This window comes from Dasypus novemcinctus, chromosome 9, assembly GCF_030445035.2.
Source record: "Dasypus novemcinctus isolate mDasNov1 chromosome 9, mDasNov1.1.hap2, whole genome shotgun sequence".
In the NCBI taxonomy this organism is placed as follows: domain Eukaryota; kingdom Metazoa; phylum Chordata; class Mammalia; order Cingulata; family Dasypodidae; genus Dasypus; species Dasypus novemcinctus.
In genome coordinates, this window is record NC_080681.1 from 65249266 (window position 1) to 65267621 (window position 18356).

The window sequence follows — 18356 nt, forward strand, 5'->3', positions numbered from 1 at the left end:
TCTTTTTAAAATATACAATGAACTCAGTACATATCTGAGCTCATTGTATGACCTATAATATAGCTATTTTAGAGACCAAAATAAAAATTAATGAAGGAAGTATTTGGTACATAAAAACTTACTCTGGTAAGTATGGGGGAATAGGCAATAAAAATAGCCAACAACTAATGAAGGACTCAGCTGCCAGGCAGCATGAGACTAAAAATCCTGCTTTTATGTTGAAATCAGCCCCCTGCTTTACCACCTGGCTAGCTTTTGTTTTTTTAAAATCAGAGTAAAAATAAAACCCAGAAGTCAAAGGACAGTTTTGAGTTTACATGTGTTCATTTTTCATGGGTCATACAGGGGCTATAACATGGTACTATATTCATGTGCAGTGAAATTAGTATATCTATTACATATACATTGTACACAAGGTAGTAATCATATAAACCACTAGGAATTAAAACAGCCAAGCAAAAAGCAGTTCAGTCTCAAAATTTCAATGAAGAGATAAAATTATTGTAGAGAGAAGAAACTCACAAAGCTTGTTGTTAGTGCTACATTAGAAAAACTATTTAAAAACATGTTTTCACCTCCATGAAAGTACTTTTCTTAATGTGGTTGCTTGAGGGTACTTTATTGTATGGACTCATGTCTCTCCAGGATTTGGGGGGATGTTTAATAATGGAAGCCCCTAAAACTCACCATTGTCTCCTAGTGGGATCAAATGCTTTGTCCATGAGGGAACCAGGATAAATTCTGAGGACGCCATTGGGTGTTGCTATGTAACGGCGGACAATGTAAGTATTCAGGCTACTCATTTCCATTTGTGTCATCCATTCATCTGTGACGTGGCTGGTAGCCATTACTTCATTTCTGACAGAGAACTGGGAAACAAAGGAAGACATAGCAGGGATCCTTTAAGACTCACATGAAAAGAGAGCGGGCTGCTGGCAGGGCTTCCCAAAGCTCTCTTGCAGAGAAGCCAAGCCCAATTACTTCTTAAAAATCTTTCCACAGCAGATGGATGCAGCTAAAGTTGGTGAAAACAAAAGCTTACTGAAATACGGTCAGTTGATGTGTCATAACTCAATTGTTCATCTTAGCAAGGTTTTCCTAGTTTAAGAGGAAAAACCCTGTAGTGAAGTACATTAAAACACAAAAACAAAACAGATCGCAACAAAAAACCCCAGCGAAATCTTTGCTCCTTAAGCCTTATATTGAGCTCAACAGACAGCAGGGGCACTTTACTTCTTTCCCCTGGGAAAAATGGGGCTGGGAAAGTTTCCCTGGTCTCTAAATCACACCCCCTCTATGTTGGAAATCCCCAGAGCATCTGAGGTTTGAAAAAGAGTCTTCATCTGGCTCCCAGGGCTTCTAAACCCATCAGAAGGGTCATCACGGACCAGCTTCCCCGGGCCACACACTCTGCCTTTCGGGCTCTCAGCCGAGAGGCACAGATCCAGAGCCAGGTTCTGACTTCCAAGGCTCACTGCCAGCAGCCCTTCTCCTGGGCTCATGGAGATGGCACCCCAGAACTGGGGCCCCATGCTGGCACTCACTTTGAGCCCTGGGTTAGCGATGAGGCGGGTGTTGTCACTGAGATAGGCTGTGTAGTGCTCCACCATGCGCTTTGTCTCCGGCTGGCTGAGGTGCTCGTAGGGCGAGGAAAAGCTGCCAGCAGACAGCATGACCGTCGGACTTTCTGAAAGAGAAGAAAACAGCAGGCCTGAGAACACTGAGACTTCCTCTCGGGTCAAAACAAAAGCACCACCAAGCCTGTGCTGAGGAGTCGGTTATGCTGGTCTCAATGTTTTCTATAAGCAAAGCCAAGAGCTTGGCAGTAACAGGAACTAAAGAGTTTAAAAAAAGGCACATCTTCCCCTCTCAGGGAGCTTATATTCATAAAGGTGAATCAGAAGAGATACACACGCAAATAATACAAATGCCCGAACTGGCAAGTGTTTAAAATATCTTGGATTTACACTCAATATTTTATCCTTTTTAGGATCAAGGAGGCAGGGTATGACATGCAGCCAGGTTGGGTTGAATCTGGGCTAAACCATTTCCTGACAGTGTGATGTTGGGCAGTTGCAATATATGTAATATTTTTCTCATCTGCAAAGTGGGGGAAATGACAGTCCCAAACTTAGAGGTATTGGGAGAATTATATGAGTTAATATGTGTAAAACAAATGAGTCAATAAATATAAAGTACTAGAAGAGTGCTCAGTAAATGTTAACTATTACTATTTATATTATTATTTAGGAAGAAGAAAAGATAGAAGATAGGACAGTGGAGTCAATGTAAAAATCAAATGGAAGTAATGTTCTCTCACATAGGGCCAGCCAAAGTAGCATAAATAAAAGCATGTGGAAATAGAGGACACATATTTAATTGTTGGCCCGACCTAAAAGAAAGACTCCAGTTCTCTATTTGAGACAAAAATCCTAACAATGAATGTCAGTATACAAAAACACTGTCTTTGAAATTTTTCTGTTAATTCTCATTATCTTTTTATTTTATAAGTTTCAAAATACTTTAGAAAACACTATCATGTGTCCTAGCTCATTTAAATCTGTGGGTTTGTTCCTATTCCTTTTATTAGTTCCCAATCATTGTGCCTTTGTTTCCTCCCTGCCTGGTTATCTTTGATTTTGCTGCATATTGTAATGAAAACTAATTTGTCAGGAGCAAATGTGGCTCAAGCAGTTGAGTGCCTGCCTCCCACATGGGGGGAGTCCCAGGTTCGTTTCCCAGTGCCTCCTGAAAAAGCAACAAGCAAAACAAAAGAAAAAAACAACTCAGGGAAGCCAATGTGTTCAGGGTTGAGTGCTGGCTTCCCACATATAAGGTCCCAGGTTCAACCCCTGGTACCTCAAACAAACAAACAAACCAAAAAACAAAACTTAATTCGTTTAAAGAGTTTGAGGCCAAAGAGGATGGTAGTACCTTCCTCCAGAGAGGACTGTTTAACTTTGCGAGGTGCCACACCCCAAGGTAAAGCAGAGTGGAGTGGGAGAAGCGTTCCCAGTAAAGAGCCTAGATACTGGCCTAAGTGCTTCATGTGTGACTTCAGTTTTCAACTTGTCCGTGACCATCTTATTTCAAGTTTAATGCTTGAGGTTCCCCAGACCACTCAGGTGACAGGAATCCCAAGTCAAGGGCTGGTATATCTTCAGCTCACCCTACAGGTACAGTCCTTCAGGATCTCTGCAGGTATGTGTGTAAGGTGTGAAGGGAAAGGGAAGTGGTTTCATTAATTAGAGTCCCCATCTTTTGCAGATCCTGGATTTGATTTGTGGTTTTTCTCCATAGCCCCAAGCTGCCATGTAAATCACAGAATCAATTTCAATTCAAATAATGCAAAGTATCTGAGCTCATAAACTCTAATATTCCGAGCATTCTCTATGATGGAGCATTGTCTAGCTGAAATATGATGCAATCCACAAATGTAATACTTGAAATTTTCTAGTAGCCACATTAAAAAAAAAAAAAAACACAAAGAAAGAGCTTAAAATCATTTTAATAATATATTTTATGGAATTCAATATATACCCCAAATATTATCATTTTAGCATTATTCAATATAAATAATTAAGTATTAAGTCTTTGAAATCCAGTATGTATTTTACACTTACAATATAGCTCAATATGGACTAGCCAAGTGCTCAACACCACATTGGACAGAGTATCTATGCAGGATTATAAGAAGGAAATAAAAGATGGAGGCCTGAGCTTTGTTCTCATCAAAAATATCTGCTGCACTTTATTGTTTCAAATTTCAAAACAGTGACCTTACTTGTACCAGCAATAGTGTTTAGCTTACTCACACAGCACTTAAAAGTCCTGCATGCATTAGCTTAGCTGTTCAGGAAGCATTTCTTGAAAACATGAACTAAAAGGCATATGCATTCTTTTGTATAAAAATAAAAAAACAAAAACCCCAAATCCTAAATGAAAACTAATAAAAAATGCAAAATCTACTCTAATTTGACTGACACCCTGGCTCTCTCCAAATTGTCTACAATGATGGAATGCATCACAGATAAGAATACTTACTTACCCTGGCCTGTCCTTCGATCTCATATCCAGGCAGAACTCTCTAGCATGGAATTTAAGAGGAACCCAAACACAAGCGGTCTTACTTGGAATCTAGAGATTAGTGACATCTGTCTTTGATCTTCTCACTTGCACCCCTCTCTTCAGTTTACCAGCTGTATGCTGATCCTTAACTATCAACTTGTTTGAACCCTAAGTATCTTCAATAGTGAAAAAGACAATACTTGTTTGACAAGAACTGTGAGTATACTGTGGTATACGGACACATACACCACAAATGCCTTAGTATATGTCTGGCCCATGGCAGCATACAAATAGAAGAGTCTGTAGCATGATACAGGGAAGGCACAGGAGCTAAATCTCAGCTTGGCTACTTTCTATGTTGTTATCTTGGGAAAATGGTTTCTCTCTGGCAAACCCAAATGTCTTTATATAAAACAGATCAATTCAGATGATGAATATAAAATACCTGACACAAAATAAATGTTTCCTTTGAATTAGTCACCAGTTTCCTAAGCTCTTTAGAAGATAAGGGCCTGTGGTCAATATTGTCAGCACTGTATAGATTTCCTTGGAATCCTCTGTGCCGTCTCCCCACCTGTGTGCTTGCCTCTAATGGGCTATATTTGCGGCTGTTTTTGGGCTACTAACATATCGTTGCCCAGGACAAGCAGAAAACTCAAAGTGACTAAGGAATTCAAAAGCCCAGTTCACTTCCTGAAGTCTAGACAAAACTCTGAGGCATAATTTATACTCCAAAGCTCCTCCACAAGGTCAGGTCCAGGCCGGAACTTCATGTTAAATCAAACTCCCGTTTGCCTTCTCCCTCTTCTCTGCCCTGTTTTCACTTCCTTTTTTTTTTTTTTTTCCTGAGAGCCCCTCCCTTGATAGATCACTGGCACACAAGTCCTCATCTCAACATCTGCAAGAACCTGGCCCAACCCCAGGCTTCAAATCCTCTTTGCATTTCTATCTCCAAATCACTTGGCACTGCAGGCATTCAATATCTTTCACTTTTGAAAAATTCACAATGACATTTATGGGGAGCTGCTATGATAAAGATCATGACGGGAGCTAAGAAACGGAAGGGCTTTACCTAGAGTTGCCAGCTGTTTGAAGTGTAGGCAAGAACTGGGCTGCCCCAGGAGATCCAGGCGGTGGTACAGCAGTTTGCTGCTGGGAACAGTGTTGAGGTTCTTCAGCTGTTTGACTGGTATTTCTGGTTGTATCACCACAATACACAGAATAAAGGAAGTGTCCTGTACCTAGAAAAGCCAATAAAGAATTTCTAATACAGAAAATGAAGGTTCGATGGGGACGGAGACTTTGCCTGAATCATTTTTTACCCTCTCTTTGTTCTATCCTCACATAGAATATGCTCCTTAAATATCTGACGAATGAATGAAAGACATGAAAATGGGGTGATAGAAATATCTCTAGCAAAAGTTTACATCTTATATTTTCTTTCTTTTTCATTGAGGCAAATTAATGTATGTAATAGAAAGTCATGGAGCTAATGGAAGGATTAGAAAGATGTCCCTTTGAAACAGTGACCCTAGGGACCGCCCCCCTATTTTTTTTTTCCTTACTCGGCTAATGGATACAAGCTGGAGTAGGGTATAAGAATACAACACTGGTTTCTCTTTGAGTTCGAAATTCATTGCTTTTACAGTCATTGTTCTGAGAACTGGCCATTTTTCAAGTCACTTCACACTTTTATAAAAAGAATTCAGGAGTAGTTCATACAGAATCCTATTTATCTATTCTATTCCCAAATAATGTTTTTATTTTTCCTGGTTGGAGACATCAGCATCACTACTAGATTCACGAAAGGCACAAATTCTACGATCCTCCCTCAGAGACTTCCTGACTTGTCAGTGTAGGTAAATGTGCTATATAGCTTAGTCTAATTTATTATGCTCACATTCAGAAACAAGAAAATAGTCAATTCTTACTTATTTGCAGATTCCATATTTGTGAATTTGCCTAAAACCTTTTTGTGATTCCAAAATCAATATCTGAGGCACTTTTGTGGTCATTCAGCAGACATACAGAGTGGCAAAAATTTTGAGTTGCCTGATGCACATGTTCCCAGCTGAGATCTAACAAGATGACACACTGCCTTCTTTGTTTCAGCTGTCATACTGTAAAGAAATGTCATTTTTGAGGCATATTTAGTTTTTCAACATTTTTGTGTAAAATTTTTGGTGACTTCATTGTTTAAAATGGCCAAGCATAGTGCTGAAGTGTCGTCTAGTTTTCCTAAGTGAAGGAAGGCTGTGATGTGCCCAACAGAGAAAATATGCAAGTTGGATAAGTTGCAGTCAAGCGTGAATTATTATGTTGTTTGCCAAGAGTTACAATTTTAATGAATCAACAATATATTTAACTATGTGTCTTTACACAGAAATGCACATAAAATGAGGGTATATGTTGATTAGTTGATGAAAACACGACCAAAAGCTCATAGGATTTAACCCTGTGTTTCCCTTAGAAGCAGTGGTTCAGTATTTGCTAATTCCGTGTTTGTGGTAACTTTACAGAATATAACTACTGCAAATAATGAGAATCATCTGTTCTTTCAAATTCACTATCCTCTTGGAAAATTGTTGGCTGAAACAAAATAGGTGGGAAAAATACCCACCAAAGAATCAAAAGCTAAGCAAACCTCCCTGGTTTTATTTCTGAAAAAGACTTAAAAATGTAATAAAGCTAAACTTCTCTGTAAATCCATTATTTAGAATGCAGAACCTACTTAAAAGATGATTTGTAATATATGAAGAGGGCAATGACAAGCTAAGCCAGAAAAAAAGCTGGTGCCTTATACAGCAGTACAAAGAATTTACTTTATGGTCAAGGAGAAATTTTTAACTAGGCAGGTTAGAGTTAAGTGTAATTAGGGTTTGTGAGGATGGTACAGAATCTTTAAACCTAGGAGAAATTAGCACATTCCTGGAATTGCTTTCATGTATTACAGCCAAATAAATTCAGTTAGATTAGCAAATTTAATCTTTTTCTCCATGTACCAAAGTAGAAAGTGACAGGATATTCTGAAGTGGCATTAGCCATTTCCTCTCTTTCCATCTCACACAGTCATCCTTTTCTTTTCCTGTGTAGAGTGTTCCAAGGAACCAGAAGATAAAAAAGAACCTACCCAAATGACCAGGGGATAATTTTATAATAGCGTCTATTCTGTAAGAGAAAAATAAAATGTTACTCTACTCTATCTAAAAGCAATACTTCATAAACAGTCCTTAGCTGGAAAGGGAAACCAATTTCAAAATAGCCTTTCTCTCCTGTTAAGTGAAAACAGAAATAGTCCCTGCATGAAGGAACTATGATGCTCCCAGATGAGCTCTCCAGAGCTACAGAGCAGTTTTTTCCACCGATTGAACATGGGATCAATTTTCTGTAGTGAACCATGATTGTGAAGCATGGCATCCTTCAATATCTTCTGATCACCAATACTTCCTTGGGATCAATTTTCTGTAGTGAACCATGATTGTGAAGCATGGCATCCCTCAATATCTTCTGATCACCAATACTTCCTTCTGTCCCAGCACAAGGCCTCTTCAAATACTCAAAGATGGACCAGGGCTTCATAGTGACAGAGTGATCTCTTAAAGCTGCTTATGTAGTTTCTCAAATTGTATATAAATTAATTCAGTGAAATAATCCATTAGTACCTGCTAAATCTGATGATACTAAGAAGGTTAGTAGAAGAATCCATTTTATTCCTCAGGATAAGATGTGTATCTCCTTCCCCCACTTTCACCCCTCCACTCACCCCCCACCAAATTAAATAGAGTTCTAAATATTTACTTATTGTTAGATAACCTGGCAAACATTTTACATTTTGGTTTCATTATTTACTATCTGCCTACTTTTTTCACTTAATAGTGACCTAATTGACAATTTCAGAACTGAGAAAGGTGACACTTCTACCTGAAATGATTATAGGAATATATCTAATTTGGCTATGAAGAATGGCCAGAATATTAGTGACTCTGAAAAAGGACTCAAAGAAGATAGCACTTCTTTCCAAAGTGTTAACATTGGCTTTATTTACTGAACAAAGAAGGTCTTTAAAAATGTCTACATTTCTTTCTTTCTCTTTTAATGCCAAAAATTATTAATGCAAACTTCTTCTTAGGTGATAAATGAACTGCTTTCCATCAGGATGTGCTGAAAGTAAATAACCACTAATTTTAAATACAAAAAGGCTATTTTGAACTAAGAACTCTATGGCTGGCCCACCCTTTCTGATGTGAAAATTAAGCAATTCATATTTACTTAAAAAATATATATATAAAGATAAGGGCAGAAAGATTCTTAAAAGTTCTGAAAATGAACTGGTTCAGAGAATTTCAAAGTAGACTTTGACCTTCCTCAAATTTGTATTATCAAACAATAAAATATCACTATAATTAGGCTTGTAAATGTAAGCTTCTCAAATGCTTTCATTGGTTATTTTGTTTGCTTGATTCTCTGTTTTCATAATTGTTGTGCCATAATGATGCTTTAAGGCCTAAACAAGAAGGCTGGAGGAGACTCCTATGTAAAGGCGCTCTGGCCACTCCAGGACCCTGCCACTCCTAACGCAGACACAGCCAAGGTACTGAGCTGCTTGTTTAATAGTCTGCCTCTACCACTAGGCTGGAGGCTCTAGGAGGGCAGAGAGAGCACTGCTCTTGTTCATCTTCTTAGCCCACAGGAAGTATTCTATAAGTAGTTCCTAAAGGAATGAACAAACAGATCTATTTGGAGTCAGCAAGTTAGACACCAGGTACAACCATCCAAGGGAATCTCAAGTATGACTGCATTTTAAGTTCAGTGATTAAAACTGAACTTTAAAAGACAAAAATGAAAGTCCACTCAGCTTTTGACAGTTACAGAATATTAAGGTGCCACAACGGCATTGCTACGTTCCGGGAAGCGAGGGTAGAGGAGAGGGCCACAGGTAACACGGACAGCATGTTCTAGATTCTGTTTCTATGTGATTCTTTGAGACCCAGTATCTGAACGAGGCTGATAAAAGAAAGCGTACATGGATGTCACAAGTTATGGCTAAACTGTCAATCAGTTCGTGCTGAACATGAATAATTCAATTTCTAATCTGAAAGCTTCTTCTCCTTGGACAATGTCAGTAGAGGGCATTTATATTTTCATACCTCCTTTTCAATTCCCAACTTCTCTATTCTGATTTTTTAAATGATAAAAATGATTTGGACATAATCTAAATGTACATTAATATGAGATTGGTTGAAGAAATTATGATCCATCTAGAAAATGAACAACTACTTAGTCATTAAAAGTACACATGGAAGCGGATATGGCTCAAGTGATTGAGCTCCCGCCTACCACATGGGAGGTCCAGGTTTGGTTCCTGGTGCATCCTAAAGAAAATGAGCAAGACAGTGAGCTGATGCAACAGGCAGGCATGGTGAGCTGATGCAACAAGATGATTCAATAAGAGACATGAGGAAAACGTAATGAGAGACACGACAAAGCAGAGAGCGGAGGTGGCTCAAGCAAATGGGTGCCTCCCTCCCACATCGGTGGTCCTGAGTTCAGTTCCTGGTGCCTCTTAAAAAGAAGACCAGCACAAAACAGACACACACAGCAAATGCAAAACACCGAGGGAGTGTGGAGAAATAAAAAAAAAAAAACAACAACTAAAAAAAAGAAAAAAGTACACATGTCCCATAAAGGCAGATATACCTGTGTGTGTATACAAATTTTCTGGAAAGTAATGAAAGTGGTTACTTATGGGAAGTGGGAGGTCAGAGGCAGGAGGCATAGTTTACTTTTCTAATTTATAATCTTTATATGGTTTGACTTATTCATCATGAGCATTTATTCATTTTATAAACAAAAAATGGAAATGGCTATAAAACATCTGTGGGATCTCTTCTTTTTCCCATAACTATAAAATTGATTGGTGTATTAGTCAGACTTGAGTTTCCCTAAAATCCCCACATAAAGAAGAGCGTGCACCCTATAGTGCCTTCAGACACAGGTGACTTCCTTTCACTCACCATCTTCCAGGCATAGCTAACGTTGTAGGCTTCCTTCCTCGTTTCTCTCAGCTTGTTTATGTGCCAAGACAGGGACGAGTTCACAGGGACCGCAATAATCTGGCTGCCCAGAGGGAGGCTGTGTTGGCAAACAGAATTAAATGCTTCAGGCAAAAGATGAAATTAAGCACTTAATTAAAGGCAGGGAAGAAGCTGTGAGTCAGTGACCACCTCCTGAGTTTGAAAGCAATGAAGCCAGTCACTCCTGAAGGAGATCATGAGCAATTTTCAATTTTGTAAAAGAATCATGTTGGCTCTGCACTAAGAACATTCCTTACTCTCTACACTTGTCCCCCCACCCCAAGTCTAATTCATCACAGAGACAAGACTTTCCTCAAATTGCTTGGCCATTAATTTCCTACCAATGAACTCAAAAGACCCATTTCTCTATAGGTTACCCTTTGCCAAAATAATGTATAACTATTGGAAAAAATCCAATCTCATCTTTATTTCAAAAGAAAATGTTGAGTAAGATTGTACTCTCAACTTGGAGTGGACTTTACTTTGCCAAGCTATAATTTTATCTACAGTAGAGTTCTCGACCTTTTTATTTTGCTAGCTTTTCTCAGTTTGGCTTAATATGAATCTTTTTAAAAAATGAGATGACACACATCTGATTTTACAATTAAAATCAAGGGGAATATGGATTTTTATTTACAAGATCCCTCCTCCCCTCCAAATAATAGTTCTAGAAGACCCTATATAAAGTAAATGAAATCTTGGCTATTATTCTTATGGAAAAACTTCTGAATATACTTTTGATAAGTTTAAAATAATTTATATACTTCTTTTTATCCATACTAAACACTCATATTTCACATCAATATTTCACTTCACTTTCACTTCTAAGAGAAAAACAAAATACTATGACCCTCACCTTTTCCTTACCTTAGGATATTTTGCCGAACCAACTCAAATTTGGGGATATTTTCATAATGTATGATATCAGTATGAAGTGGGGGTTCTGATAGTAAATATGGCCTGGTAAGAGATGGATGCATAAGTGTATACCCTGAAAATGAAAACGAAAAACAAAAATGTATGCTATGGGAAACATGTAGTAGCATGTACTTATTTTAATAAAAGTATCTATCACCGGTTTGAAGTGTGGGCTTCTCAGAGATAATGGCCCAGTATTCAACTTCTCAGCAAGTAACTCTCCAGTCCAATAAAAACTAAGCTCATTTTATATGTATTTAATAAAACAGATGAAGAATGGAGAGATGTCTTAAATTATTAAACATCTGTCTAATCAAGGATTTTTTTTTTTTTAAAGATTTATTTTTATTTATTTAATTCCCCTCCCCTCCCCCGGTTGTCTGTTTTCTGTGTCTTTTTGCTGCGTCTTGTTTCTTTGTCCGCTTCTGTTGTAGTCAGCGGCAAGGGAAGTGTGGGTGGCGCCATTCCTGGGCAGGCTGCTCCCTCCTTCGCGCTGGGCGGCTCTCCTTATGGGTGCACTCCTTGCGCGTGGGGCTCCCCTACGCGGGGGACACCCCTGTGTGGCAGGGCACTCCTTGCGCGCATCAGCACTGCGCATGGGCCAGCTCCACACGGGTCAAGGAGGCCCGGGGCTTGAACCGCGGGCCTCCCATGTGGTAGACGGACGCCCTAACCACTGGGCCAAAGTCCGTTTCCCAAGGATATTTTATGATACTATTCTTTTGGTTTGGTTTTCAATTTAAAATGTTATACTTTATCACATAAACCTTTATACCAATAAATATAAAGATAACAACATAGACAAAAAATGTCACAAAGGATCACAGTCTACACATCCTTCAAATTTTAAGAGTCTGATTTGTTGAAATGACAAATAACTGGTATCTATCCCTCAACACAGGACAGAAACAAACGCATACTTTTTAGATTTGCTCTGCCGTCATGTTGGTGTTCTACTACAAATGAGCAGTCCTAGTCAACTGTTTTTCTTTAAATACTATCATTCTCAAACTCTGTTAGTATCAGAATATCAACAGATATTTTCTTCAGCTTGCTAAAGAAATTATTCATCTCTATGATGGATTGTTAAAAGATTACCTTTGTCATCTATGAGAAAAGTATAGGAAGCCAGAGAGTCTTGGTAATACGTCACATCTTCAAGGATGTAAGCCAGGTTCACATCCACACCTACAATTCCCAGAAGTAGGTTTCCAAAATAACAGGGTTTACTCACTGTCATTATCAAACCTATGGGTTAAAAACAAAAAACAACAGGGAATAGCAGAGAAATCATTGGCTAAAGTCTTGAGGCTGTGCTCTACTGAATCTTGAAGGGTAATATCAGCCATCTCAATTTTGCTTGGAAAAGTTTCCTGTGTGGTCTAGTAACCAACAGTCAGTAAGCAAGTTAAGAGTGCCCTATGAGGGAAATGGAGTTCTTTGGAAGTTCAGATATCCTGGTTAATGTAATTGGAGGTAATTCATATATACTTTCCACTATATTTTCACCTAAATGGACATGACATTTTAGATCAGGGCAAAATTTAGCAGCATTAAATATACCATTCTATTTCTGGAAGTGGGGTGATTCTGCTGAACTTGAAAGACCGCTGGACAAAGAATCTAAAAATCTGGGTTCTAGACCAGCTGTGCCCCTTACGTACCTATGACCTTGGATTTAACTTCTTTGAGCCTCGGTTTCTACATTTAAAGGACATAGTAGTAACTGCTCTATTGATTTCTAGAGATTGTTTCTTGAAAAGAGATTGTGGATAAAGGAATGCCTATAGACACCATTATTACAATTCATTAATGTAGCCTTAAAAAAAACAGGAAGATAAGAAGAAAAAACTTAGAAAAGTACGGAATCTTATTTTCTGAGCACACATATGATGGAAACACTAAGTTTCCAAAGACATATTTTTAATCCACCTTGTCCAGAAGCAAGCAAATTATTATGTAAAGGGCCAGATAGTAAATACCTACACCTTTGTGGGTCACGTGCAGTCTCTGTTGCATATTCTTCAGTTGTTTTTTTTAACAACCTTTAACAATCTAAAAAACATTCTAAGCTCCGGGCTGTTCCCCAAACAACATGATAACCAGGGAAAGGGAAGAGCAAAGGGGAGGAAAATATGCCAAGGAGAGAGTATGACAGAGTGAGTTGATGCACGGCTCTGAGCACCAGGACACCTGGGGTTCTACTTCTGAATGTGTCACTTGGTTGGCAAGTTATTTCACTTCTGTGAATGAATTTCTTCGTGTATCAGATTGGGAGCTGAGACAAAATGATCTGTATGATCCCTAACATTCTATAATCCTAGGGCTGTAAACAGAATTCTAAACAAAAAGATGGATATTTTCTATTTGGTTGCATATTTTCCAGTACTGGATAGCAATGTGCATGGCTTAGCAGCATATCAGAAAGCCATTCTTCCAGGAAAGGGATTTGGACACTCCTGAAGACTTCCACAGAGAATGTTACACACAGAGAACTGTGTACAATGTCTACTTGAAGTATTATAAGTTGCTGTGATTGCAAAGGGCAACTAAATGCATCACCAGGTAGGCAGAAGAGGACACAATGCAGAAAACCTTGTGAAAAGTAATGCAACGGACATCTACTTATTGTAATTTCAAAAGCATTCTTTAAGCACTTTGCATTTAGGATGCTTTAGTCTACGATGAAAGCCATTTTCATAGAGCAGTAATGCCACTGAGATGTAAGTTCTATTCTCCCCTGGATATATTGAGAACAAAGCCTAAAAAAAAAATACAATCTTACTTTTAAATTATCAACTGGGAAAGTCATCCTGTTATGGCAAATAAACTATGCTAAGCTTTTGAGACACTAACAAAAATCCCCAAATGCCCTCCCTATCTTAATCTAAAGCACTTAAGTTTCCTTTATAAAAGAAATATGCCTGAACTGATATTTTAATCTCTGGAGGTTCTGCATTAAAGCCAGGTAACTATGGATTTCCCTAGACTCTGTTTCCATGTCATAGAGTGAGAGGATGTGCCATCCAACAGTCTAGGAACTGAAAAGACAAAGAGGGAAAAAAAAGATAATCTAGTAATCTAGTGGGGGTGGGGTAGGGAAGTGACCTAGACTTGTAAACCAATCTGTGAAACCCATTGCATAGTCCTCTGAGATCAGATATGTATTAAAAAGTCCAGAAACTAATATTTAGACAGTATCAGTCAACATGGGACCAAAGTTTGCACACAATTTGGATTAAAGCATTCAGGGGGGCTCTCTGAGTTGTAGAGCAGACTATGAGGTAAGCTCACACCCTACTTGATACCACTATTTGTAACAGAAATTGGGTGCATAATCACCCATTTTTGCACAGGACTTGATTTCTACAACTGTTTTTGTTCCAGTCGTAAAATGATTTGTTGATCTGTCTTTCTCTTATCAGTCTTAGACGCATTTTGAAGGTGGAATGTGTCCCTTCCCTGTCAATGTCTGCCACAATGCTTGGCCGGCACTCAATAATGTTTCTTAAGTGTAAAAAGTGCTACTTGCATTCAAGACTTAACATTCTCTCTATGAAGGGAAATAGCCTTATCTAATGGTGGGTAGCTTCTATTCTATACAAATCTGTTGGCTCTGACAGAATTAGGAAGGATACAAAATTTGAGGCATGACAGTAGCTGCAATATTTCTTCCTTATAGAAAGGCTATGTGTGGTGGATTGAATTATGTACCCCAATTTAGACATGCTCTTGATCAGCATTCCTGTGGGTGTGATTCCATTGCAAATAGGATCTCTTGAAGATGTTAATTTAGTTAAGGCATCAGAAAGGGATAAACAAGAATATGGATTAGGGTGCAAAAAAGCTCTACTTTTATCAAGCACATACTGTTGACCAAGCATCATTCTTGATGCTTTACATAAATTATTTCATTCAATCTTCACAGTTACCTTGAGGGAAATTTTACAGGCATGGAAATTCAATTTTGTGAAGGTTAAGTACTTCACCCAAGATTATATTATGAGTAATAATGAGAATAATAATGAGTAAAATAATAATATGGGCAATTAATACTATTGGGAGTACGCTAGGCTCTGATAAGCCTTACGTATATTATCTAATCAATCCTTCTAAAAATCTGAAAAAAGATTTATTAACTCCATTTTGAAGATGACCAAATGGAGAATTAATGAAATTAAATAATTTACCTAGGTCAACAATTTAAGGGGAAGAGAGGGAATTGAAACCTTATCTGATACTAAGCCTGTTTGTTTGACTATATTATGCCTTTGAGGCTGACTCTTAAGTTACTTCTGGACTTTATTCACTACCTGCTATACAACGCTACTCTTTTGTCCCAACTAACTTTTGGATATTGGGGAATTCCCTTCGAAGCCTTCCCAAAAGATACACCCAGTGTATCTACTGAGGTTGGGGTAATGAAGAAGAAATAGGTCTGAGGATTTGTCCTCTAGTAATTGGAGCTACAGAACAGTGGCAGGAGACTATGCAATGCTCTGATCCAGAGAAAGGGGACACCTACTGCCTTGTCCAGCCTAGATCCTCCAATGTCTGAATTCAAGAATTGAAAACCATCTAACAATTATTGTCTCTGTGGACACATGCCCATTTCTATTTGTCTACATCTTTTCTTCCTCCTTTAGTGGAAAGTTTTCCCCAAACTCACCATCTCCCATCTCATCAGAGAAGGGAAGGCTAAAAACAGCTTCGTCTATCATTCGGTTGGGAAGATTTGTATAGAACCTTCCAACTGTGGTCTCCAGGTTACTCAGCTGGTTCAGCACCATCATGCTGCCCTTAATCACAGGCAAGGCTGTCCGGTCCAGCACACCATACTTCCCAGAGTTCTGTTCAGCCAGGTCTCTCAGAAAGGCCAGCTCTTTCAAACCAGTCACTCCATCTGAAATGGAAACCCAAGGGAAGACAATGTAAAACAAAATGGCTGACATCCATATCATACAATACATCTATTTGCATCAAATAAGAGCACGAAAGAGGTCTCGTAGTGGTTAAAGGAGCATGCAAGATATACAGTTACTGGTTCCTGTTGGAGAGCAAAGAGAAGGCATGATCCTTTTTCCACCAAGAGGGAAAGGGATTCTTTAATAGGCAATGATGAAAAACACATGAAGAAATAAAGGAGTCTTGTTGGTCAGGAGGTGTTCTCTCCTAAAAGTTTAATTATAAATTTTAAATTATCTTTCTTCATTTAATCTTCAAAAGCACAAGTAATGATTAGCAAGTCTGCATTTAATTTAAATAAGTAGATGAAGCCTTAAGAGTTTTAAAGGGGAGAGGTCTACCATTTCATTCCTTACCTCTGCCTGTAAAATTTTCCAAAGTTTCATGCAACTAAATGAAAAGGATTATGGATTGTATTTAGTGATGCCCCCAAACACTGTTTCTTTAAACTCATTTTAATTACAAATGCTTTTCTGCTTGATATTGATAGGATAATATGGGATTTGATTTACTTAATGTATATTTTTTATATTAGAGGGTCTTAAAAACTTTGTAAAACATTGAGACATACTGGGACATTGTTCTACAACATCTGTAATCTATAGCATAAAAATAAATTTAATAAACTTTTTTTAGTTCTATTGTTGGAACTCAGTCAAAAGGATTAGTAATTGATCACACATGAGCACAGTTATACACAAATTCAAATGATTTGAGTCACTAGTGAAATTCTACCAATGATTTTTAAAGATTTTGCCTCACGTTCTTGATGATCCAATAGCAAACATGAAATGTTCAGTCTATTAGAAAGAATATGAAGCATCCATAGTTCATCTACTATATGTGCCTTTATCATTTCCAGAGACTTCTACTTTTAGAAGTCCATTTCTGGGAAACGGACTTGGCCCAGTGGTTAGGGCGTCTGTCTACCACATGGGAGGTACACGGTTCAAAGCCCGGGCCTCCTTGACCCGTGTGGAGCTGGCCCATGTGCAGTGCTGAAGCGCGCAAGGAGTACCCTGCCACGCAGGGGTGTCCCCAGCGTAGGGGAGCCCAACGTGCAAGGATGCGCCCCATAAGGAGAGCTGCCCAGCGCGAAAGAAAGTGCAGCCTGCCCAGGAATGGCACTGCACACACGGAGAGCTGACACAACAAGATGACGCAACAAAAAGAGACACAGATTCCCGTGCTGCTGACAACAACAGAAGCAAAGAAACAAGATGCAGCAAATAGACACAGAGAACAGACAACCAGGGTGGGGGGGGAAGGGAGATAAATAAATAAATAAATCTTTCAAAAAAAAAAAAAAAAAGAAGCCCATTTCTAAAGTTGTGGCAAAATCTAATGGACATACTTCCTTCTTTAAAACATTGCATTGAAATAATGTGGGTTTTACTCTACTCACATAATACTATAGGAAAAGAAAAATTACCTGGATCAAATTATTTTCTATTTTGAAATAGAAAGGTGACAAAGAAGAACATCTACTAGGCAAAGAGGAATACTGTGGGAGAGAAGGTGAGCAAAGTTGGATATTTAGTGATACTTTATTGTGAAATGTTATGCAGGGTTGGCAAGCAGTAGGGTGACAGGCTGGTAAAGTGCTAGATTGTTCTATTGTAACTATGGTCATGCTGGGAGCTACAATTCCAAGAATCTCCTTCCCCATAAGTGTGTGCTTTGAAAGGCAAAGAGAAGCAGCAGCCTCTAGGCCCTTAGGTTGTGATTAATAAGAGGTGTTGAAAGAAAACATGGAGGGAAGTGGACTTTGGCCCAGTGGTTAGGGCCTCCGTCTACCACATGGGAGGTCCGTGGTTCAAGCCCTGGGCCTCCTTGACCTGTGTGGAGCAGGCCCATGCGCAGTGCCGATGTGCGCAAGGAGTGCCGTGCCACGCAGGGGTGTCCCCCGCGTAGGGGAGCCCCACGCACAAGGAGTGCACCCATAAGGAGAGCCGCCCAGTGCCGAAAGGAGGGAGCAGCCTGCCGAGGAATGGCGCCGCCCACACTTCCCGTGCCGCTGACGACAACAGAAGCGGACAAAGAGACAAGACGCAGGAAACTAAGACACAGAAAAAAAAAAAAAACAGACAACCGGGGGAGGGGAGGGGAATTAAAAAAAAATAAAAATTAAAAAAATTAAAAAAAAAAGAAAGAAAGAAAACATGGAGACATTTCAGAGGGTTCTGCTTTACCCCACTCTTCCCAACTGCTGGCTTGCTCACCATCAGCAACCCCAGGCCCACGGCAGACCCTGCACTGAGAACACACGGGGGGAGTAAGCATGGAGAGCTACCAACCATCCATGGACTTCCATGCCTCTGCGTAGTCCTT

At 39.0% G+C, this 18356-nt stretch overlaps 1 protein-coding gene across 1 annotated transcript in view; it reads right to left on the reverse strand.

Annotated features, from left to right (window-relative positions):
• Positions 1 to 18356, reverse strand: part of CACHD1 (cache domain containing 1) — a 222622-nt gene that overhangs the window by 35877 nt on the left and 168389 nt on the right. Inside the window, exons 9-15 of the mRNA XM_004483667.5 lie at positions 15730 to 15963; positions 12159 to 12308; positions 11010 to 11133; positions 10083 to 10200; positions 5141 to 5309; positions 1545 to 1687; positions 688 to 869 (exon numbers count right to left, since the gene is read on the reverse strand). Of these exons, the coding sequence (XP_004483724.1) occupies positions 688 to 869; positions 1545 to 1687; positions 5141 to 5309; positions 10083 to 10200; positions 11010 to 11133; positions 12159 to 12308; positions 15730 to 15963 (1120 nt within the window). The remainder of the gene's footprint in view (positions 1 to 687; positions 870 to 1544; positions 1688 to 5140; positions 5310 to 10082; positions 10201 to 11009; positions 11134 to 12158; positions 12309 to 15729; positions 15964 to 18356) is intronic.